The sequence below is a fragment of the Moschus berezovskii genome, chromosome 17, assembly GCF_049115385.1.
Source record: "Moschus berezovskii isolate FMDL1 chromosome 17, NW_MosBer_1.0, whole genome shotgun sequence".
Taxonomy (NCBI): domain Eukaryota; kingdom Metazoa; phylum Chordata; class Mammalia; order Artiodactyla; family Moschidae; genus Moschus; species Moschus berezovskii.
In genome coordinates, this window is record NC_142476.1 from 37,086,168 (window position 1) to 37,094,624 (window position 8,457).

Genomic DNA, 8,457 nt, shown 5'->3' on the forward strand with positions numbered 1-8,457 from the left:
AAAGGATTTTGTGCATCAGTTCCTATGCAAGTAATTCTTAACGCTTTTCTAAATTTAAACTATAATTTTATAAGTCCATGGATTGTTTAAATACCAGTGTTTGGAAATGTCAGATCTTAATGAACAAGTGATTTAGTTTTAAAGAACCAATTCATTACTGATTGGCAGCTATAAACCTCAATGGAAAGAAAATGTATAGGATCAAAAGATTCTGACTAAAAGTACTAACCCATATTATTTGCTCAACTCTAAAAATACCTAGTTAATGTGACCATCCTAAGGCAGTAAAATAAAAGAACTAGAACTAAGGGAATATAAAAGCAAAGTGGTCCAGTTTCATAACTAACAGGACATTATTAGTAGGTTGACTTAAGGAATATACATACCCCTGGAGTCCTCTTGAATAATGTTGGTGTTTCTACATCCACAAAACCTAAAAAAGAGAGAAATGTCAGAATTTAATAGATGGGAATTTACCAAATATGAATTTACCAAGTACAGTCTAACAAATCTGAGGCTACCATTTAATTAGAAATTTTGACTGTAATAAGTTACCAAGCACATTAATGCTGGTTTATACCAGTTCAAGAGGGAAGCTGAAGATTTTAATAAAATTCTATTCTGTTCATAAAGTTTGTACTCTTGTCCTGAAATAATTCTGTTGATGGATTCTTGTGTATTGAACTGTTCTGGTTTCCTGTTCTGCTAGCATAGCAAATATAACACAAATATAGTAGAAAAAAGTCCAGGGCTGATTGAAGAGTCTAGTTTCATTCACATGACATTTCTTCTTCCTCTTCTTTTTTTCTTAAATTTTATTTAATTGGCTGCCTCAGGTTTTAGTTTGGGCATGTGGGATCTAGTTTCCTGACCAGGGATCAAACCTAGGCCCCCTGCTTTGGGAGTGCAGTCCTAACACTGAATCACCAGGCAAGTCCCTCATGTGACATTTCTGAGCTCCCAATAAATGATGTACAAGCATGAGAAACAATTAAGAAAACTTACAGATAACAACCAAAGGGCTGGTCCACCTTTAATGTGATGGGGAATATATAGCCAATGTACACAGGCACTATCACCCTGAAAAGTCTATATTTATGACCCAGTAGGGAAGTAAATATGCTTTATGTTACTAAATTATGCTCTAGGATAAAACACATGGAAATTACTGTTTCTTTCCTTACCGTGTAGATTGCAGAGATATTCCCGCATTTTCATGACCATCTGGGATCTCAGTCGCAGGTTATACTGCATTTGGACACTACGCAAATCTAAGTAGCGGTACTGCAAACGAAGAGCCTCTGTTTTCTAAACAAATTTAAAGATTTTTATGTTTAAATATGCTTCAAATATTAAAATATTTCAAATATGTTTCAAACATTAAAAAGAGATTAACTTTAGACACAGACTAAATTTTCAAAAACTTTAGCTCTATCTTTAGCTTCGATCAGTTGTATATGCACCAGCATCCTTAATTCCCACAATTTCTAGGCTTGTTACTAGTACAGATTTTACATTTTTCAGGGAACCAGACTTCACTGACTGAAATTTGTCTACTTTTCTAAACTTGTATCCATTTATTTTTCCCCCCTCTTTTTTTCTTTTTTGACCACACCATGTGGCTTATTGAAATCTCAGTTCCCCAACCAGGGATTGAACCTGGGCCATGGCAATGAAAGGATTCTGGAATCCTAACCACTAGGTCACTGGGAACTCTATCCATTCATTTTTAAGCCTGGAGTTTGATCTTAAAAACACAGAAAAAGTAAAGATTTCAAAGATTATTAAAAAATAAACAGCAGAGCCAAAAACAGCCACGACTTTATCACCTGAATGGGAAAAGTGTAAGAAATGCAAGGGAACAGAGGATGACACTACAACTGTACTAGTAAGAACATAATGAGGAGGTCTGCTTATTTTTTAAGATGGTAAATCTCTACCTCCCTCTTGTGCTGACAACTTAAAGAAAAAGTCGTTTCCCCAGAATAGATTATTTCTTTGATACTAAAATAGAAATAGGAGAACTATCTGTCACTTCTCTTTTTAAGAGCTTATAGCTAGGGGAAAACTGCACATTCCGCCCCCCCCACCGCAATAACAAAGTCAACTCTAATTATATTGCTTTTTCTAATTAAAATATCAAGTACTGGGAACTCTAAGACAAAGTGGCCATGCAATTAACTTAAAAATATTTTATAGGTTAGTTTACAAATTAGGTATTATACAGGTAGCTATAGATAATTTGTGACAATTGTAGATAATTGTCACAAAGCTGAAAATTAGCTGGGCTTACATATTCGGGGCTGTCTAGTTTTCTCAACGAATATCTTAAAGTAATCATATTTGTATGATTTATAAACATTTTATCATTGCTAGAGGCTTAAACTTAACATGTGCATTGTCAGAGACTTAAACTCAATATATGCCATTTGGCTATTCCAATGGTAGACATAAATTTCCTTTCAAAATATAAAACCATAGCAACAAAAACACTTGAACAAAATGACACCTAAGTCTTAAAGACAACCATGTTTCCAACTGTCTGAAAAAACATTCTAGCTTAATGAAATGTTGATATTTAAGAACAGTTTACCAGGAAATTGTAAAACTAGAAGAATAATTCATGACATAGCTATAATAAAATGTTTAATTTTGTAGAAAAACTTTTTCTTAAAACTTCAAAAACACTTTGGTGGTTACCAACATTTTCTAGACACTCTATTTTATTAGTAACAGAGGATGGCACCTTTATAAAGTCCTTAATTTCAAAGGGCAGCTTCTTGCAGGAATTCAGAAGTTTAGCTGTCTTAACTTTGATTTCAATCTCACCTGTTGGCATTTTCTTAGAGAGAGAAAAGACCTGTTTTAAAAATCATTCAATCAATCATGTACACAATGAATATTTATGAAATGCAAGCATTTATTTACATATGTGAAATGCATGGGGTGCTAATAATGCATAGTCTAAAATATAAATGTCTGTGTATGACTCTGATGTTTTTATGCATCTTTGTGGCTGATGAGCTCATTAATAAATGTCGTAACATGCATACTTATTTAAGTGCTTATGTTCGCAGTAATGATTTTTTAAATTTGTAGGTTTATCTGTAGAACCTGCAGAGCTTTAGTGCTAGATATCTAATAGATACACAGTCTCTGTTGCTTGAATGTGTTGATAGTGCAAATGTACACAGGTAAAATTTAAATAGTTTCTAAATTACTGACTGGATTCTTTTGTCCTGGAGGTCGGGAAATTACTGTCCCAGACACTTGCACCACAGATTCCATGGGGGCTTCACATAAAATCTTCTTCACGGAAGCAGCAGACTACAGAGTAAGAGGGAAAAACAGTTCCAACAAACAAGTGAACTTAAAGAACTCTGCAGCAACCAGATTATGGCTTAGAAAAATGTTAATACTCATAGCTTAATTATCATAAATACCAGGGTTGCCGTTAATGACTTTACTAAAAAATTTGGTAAAAAAAAAAAAGAATTTGGTAAATTGAATCACCATTTTGACACCATATAACTGAGCATGTAAAACTATTAGTTAAGAATTAAATTTCTTTTTCCCTAAGAGAAAGTAAGAAGAATGATTAATGCAAACAAGCCCCACATACTTTAAAGGCAACTGTCTCCAGGGTTAAACTTAGTTAGTTTAGTCGCTCAGTCGTGTCCGACTCTGCGACCCCATGAATCACAGCACGCCAGGCCTCCCTGTCCATCACCAACTCCCAGAGTTCACTCAAACTCATGTCCATCGAGTCGGTGATGCCATCCAGCCATCTCATTCTCTGTCGTCCCCGTCTCCTACGGCCCCCAATCCCTCCCAGGGTTAAACTTAGGGACAGTTAAATCCAGGAGCAATGAAAGACTTCTCCTAGGTTAGCTATGCTCATCTCTGATACCTGAAAGATAACCCATGACTCTTAATTCAAACATTAACTGAGTAAATCTTATTTTTTCAGGCACATAAAAATTTGTAAATATTACCACATTAGAAACCAGTTGGCCAAGAAGCATGGTGAGAATTATCTAATTTTAATGGTAATTATTTCTGGAGCAGGTAGTACTTCACATGGCTCAGATTCAAAGGGTACAAACATATCTACAATGAAAAGTCTCTTTCCTATCTTTTCCCTCCACCCCTTAATTCCCCTCCTGAGTGATACTCAACGTTATGTGTCTTTTCAGGTACATTTCGTAACACACACACACACACACACACGCCCTTTTTAGTACAGATAATATCACTCTACATGCTCTTCTGTATCCTGTTTTCATATCTAACAATACAATGTGGATTTTTTCCCCATATTAGTATATAAAGAGCTTCTTCCAGCTTTTCCTTGCAGTGAGGATGTATGTTAATTTTTATACCAGTCTTTTATTGGGGAACATCTAAGTTATTCCCAACTTTCTTTCAATTAAAAACAATTCAGCGATGAATAATCTGGTATTATATTGTGTCATTTTGCATCTGTGTTGGTCTGTTTGTAAGATACCTTTAAGATAATTGATTGGAACTGGAATGAATGGTTCAAAGAATATATGCGTTTATGATTTTGATATTACCAAATTGCTCTCCATAGTGCTCGTGCCAATTTGTACTTCTTCCAGGAATGTATGAGCATTTATTTTCCCAAACACTGTGTGTTGTCAATCTAATGCATCAAAAATAACAATTCTGTATACTTTTTTTTTTTTTTGTCATGCTTCATGGCTTGCAGGGTCTCAGTTCTTCAATCGTGGGCCATGGCAGTGAAAACCTGGAATCCTAACCACTAGGCCGCCAGGGAATCCCCCAATTCTGTGCAACTTAATTCACATTTTTCTGCCTATGAGTGAAGTTGGCACATTTTCATATGTCTACAGACATATAAAAAAACAGCCATTTATATCTTCTTTTCTATAAATTTTATGTTCATATTCTGCATTCATATTTCTACTGGATCACTGGTCTTAAAAAATGTTTTTACTGATTTGTAGTAGCCTTTCGGTATTAGAGAAATTAGTCCTTTGTCTGTAACATGAATTGCACATATTTTTTCCCAGTTTGTCATCAGTCTTAATGCTGCTTACAGTAGTTTTAACAAAAACCTCAAGCATACTGATACAACATGCTTTGTTTCAAAGCATCAAAGAAACTTTCAGATAACAGGAGGACCCTTCTATTACCTCATCCTGGGGAATGACAACTTGAACAAGTCCATGGAAATCTCTTAGGACCAGGAAGATATTTTGCCTGATTAATGAAGAAAATGAACATATTAGGATAAAATCTCTGAGACCAAAATTTAAGCAGGCAAAACAAACTAAACATACAATTTCTCACATTCTTTTTTTATAATAAATACTGTGCTTCATAGCTATCTATATTCATGCAATTACCTACATAGCTTATTAAGGAAAAAACTTTTTTTATTTGCAATATCAACTTTTATTAGCTATATGTACAGTTTACTAATACTATCCAGATGACTTATTAACAAAAAGGCAGATTTAAAAAATTTTGGGGTGGGAGGAGACAGGGATGACAGAGAATGAGATGGCTGGATGGCATCACCGACTCGATGGACATGAGTCTGAGTGAACTCCGGGAGCTGGTGATGGACAGGGAGGCCTGACGTGCTGTGATTCATGGGGTCGCAAAGAGTCGGACACAACTGAGCGACTGAACTGAACTGAAGTCTTTATAAGAAAATTTAACAAAATTTGGAAACTTTCCACATATTAAAATCCCAAAGTAATAGTTCAGGATATTAGAGACATCTGATTGGTCATTTTTTAAAATGCAGCAGTATAAAATCTTACCTTTTTCTAAATATAAGACTCAATGGACATGTGTTTGAGCAAACCCTGGGTGATAGTGAAAGACAAGGAAATCTGGCATGTTGCAGTCCATGGGGGTCAACTTAGCAACTGAACACCACCACCAAATATGAGATGCAATCTAAAATTTTCTAAAACAGGTCTATTACTACCTTAAACCTCTACAAACCATCAAAAGGTCCCAAAATCCCAATATTTTAGCATTCAATCTACATTTCTCACATTGTTTTTAGTACCAAGAGGAGGTACAGAAAAGCCTCCTCAGGTTTTCATTTCAGGAGATAGAAGTTACCAAATGTATGAGTCAAATATCCACCCAATATCCATATTTTTTAGGAAAGTCACACAATCTTATGTATTTTGGAGCTCTTCATTGTGAATTAATGTGCTATTCACATATGTTCTAGAAATCTAGAGCCAAACAACAAAAAAATGGACTCAACATCAAGGAATCATTGTTCATATTTTTAGGCTTTACTCTACCTAAATTTAGAATAAAATATGCTTTTTTATGCTATTGAAGCTTAGCAGCTTTCCCAATTACTGGTCCTAGGAACTCTTCAATCTTAGTAAATTTAGGGACATTTCTGTCCTCTGGTGGATCACACTTCATTATTATACCCTTCAACAGATGTTACTGGTACTTACTGAGTGACACTATTTGAGTCTTTCAAAACAAAATAAAACTGAAAACTCAATGACTTCTGAGAATCCTGCAAGAGTTGCAAAACTTTTATTCTTCTGACGGTTAAAAATTAATAAAGGTTTGAAATTGCCTTGGGAAAACCATCATCATGTGTTCTTACACCACTTGCCTCTATCTACCTTCGGAACTGAATCCATCCACACAAGGTGACTTCTTGGCCTAAGTGAGAAGAACGTAACTCTCCACACGTGTTGGTCCGGGCAACAAAGCTACTGAGTTCTTTAAAAAAAAGGTGGGGGGGGAGAAAGACAAGATTAAAAATATATCATTTGCAAATTTCTGAGAATAGACTCTCAAATCATACCATCTTTGGTATTTCATGTCAATGGATAAAATCTAAAGTTGAAGAATGGAGGGCTCAATCACTATTAAAACTGCCTGCAAATGTGTCAAAATCCAAGTGAATAACTCTCAATGTAAAATTTTGCCTCCTAAGACTATAAATATTTTTGATCACTCAACATTTGCACTGATCTGTTCTTAATAGTGCACGTTCTTCCTCAAATGAAGTAAAAGTCCTGGAAATTACAGAAGTTTGTTGGTGCAGTAACTGGTTTTAGTATATGAATCTAGAGTGAATCAGTCACTTGTACACTAGAAAACCCTATTTAAAGTATTCTCAAGTATGCAAGAATATTTTAGGCTTCTTATTTAGACATCAACTAAATGAATAGACTATTCATGTGGTTACTCTACTGGTCTTTTTAAACTCCAAGGGAAAAAATAAAAAAGGAAGAGGGTGAATAATGTGTTTCTACACATAAAGCTTGGGCTTCCCTAATGGCTCAGTGGGTAAAGAATCTGCCCGCAACGCGCGAGACCTAGGTTCGATCCCTGGGTTGGGAAGATTCCCTGGAGAAGGGAAAGGTTACCCATTCTAGCATACCGGCCTGGAGAACTCCATGGGGTCGCAAAGAGTCGGACACGACTGAGCGACTTTCACCTCACTTCATACATAGAGCGAGCCAGTCAAGACTTGGGGGAAATGGAATAAAGCACTCTGGCTGAAGAGAACAAGAGGCAGTGCTGTTCAGAGGACAAAGCTCCATACTGCATTCACCTGGAATTTTCCTCTGTGAACTCAGTACCAGACTTCGGGAGGCAGAACTCCAGATCAACTGGGTGGTCCTTCTGGTGGGTGTGGATAATCCCCTGCACAGTCGACTTAACCAACAGAACATGTTGGAGCCGCAGGATGGTAAGACGCTCAGGGATCTCACGCTGCAGGTGTTGGATGGTGGTCAAAAGTCAGTTTAGGAACTGTAACAAATCCCTTAAAACGCCAGGAGTTCCCACTGTTTTTAATATTGAAGCCCTTGTCTGCTGAACATTCAAACGCTCGTGTAGGTAAACTAGATAAATCTGCAAAGTCTTTGGGGCCTTTGGGGAAGGTGAGTAGGGTAAAGATCTTTTAATACCCTTTCCCCCTTCTCAATGCATCCGTTTGCACTTCTATTAACAAAGGTAGGCCAGAAGCGACAAGCGAATGAATCCATACAGCAGCGCAAGGCGTGACACCACGACCGTGCAAAGGCAGCAAGGGGCCGGTCAGCAGGCTCACGCTCTTCCCGTCTTTCCACGCTTTCCTGAAGGTTCCCGCGGGGAGAACCGGAAAACGGGAGAAATCAGCCCCGCATTTCAAACCTCCCAAATCTGTCGGCCGACATCTGGTCTTCAGGAGGAAGGCAAGCAAATCCACGATGTTTCTAGGGCCTGAAACCTCACACTCATGCCGCTGGGCGCCATGCACTCCTTAGCCCACCCCGCGACGAACCGAAATTACGGTAGAAGGAGTCAACCAATCAGAGAGCGGGGCAGGGGAAGGGTGTTGTCGCAGCCATCTTTACTACGGGAGGAAATTTGAAGGAATGCTTAACGCCGGTAGAAAAAAAAAGGGAGGAAAAATGAAGACAGAGT

The 8,457-nt window shown here is 37.1% G+C and overlaps 1 protein-coding gene across 9 annotated transcripts in view; it reads right to left on the reverse strand.

Moving 5' to 3' along the window:
• The window catches only part of DARS2 (aspartyl-tRNA synthetase 2, mitochondrial), a 31,900-nt gene extending 23,543 nt beyond the window's left edge, over positions 1 to 8,357 (reverse strand). For 2 of the 9 annotated variants that reach the window (XR_008685060.2, XM_055419211.2), the window contains exons 1-7: positions 7,601 to 8,348; positions 6,660 to 6,759; positions 5,181 to 5,247; positions 3,226 to 3,327; positions 2,747 to 2,860; positions 1,185 to 1,308; positions 387 to 433 (exon numbers count right to left, since the gene is read on the reverse strand). Coding sequence is in view for 8 of the 9 variants with exons in the window: in XM_055419211.2 (XP_055275186.1) it covers positions 387 to 433; positions 1,185 to 1,308; positions 2,747 to 2,860; positions 3,226 to 3,327; positions 5,181 to 5,247; positions 6,660 to 6,759; positions 7,601 to 7,721 (675 nt within the window). In the remaining variant the exon portion in view is untranslated. Of the gene's footprint in view, positions 1 to 386; positions 434 to 1,184; positions 1,309 to 2,746; positions 2,861 to 3,225; positions 3,328 to 5,180; positions 5,248 to 6,649; positions 6,760 to 7,600 lie in introns of all 9 variants that reach the window. The other 7 variants (XM_055419218.2, XM_055419213.2, XM_055419212.2 and 4 more) reach the window with 7 other exon arrangements.
• Between the last annotated feature and the right edge of the window lie 100 nt (positions 8,358 to 8,457).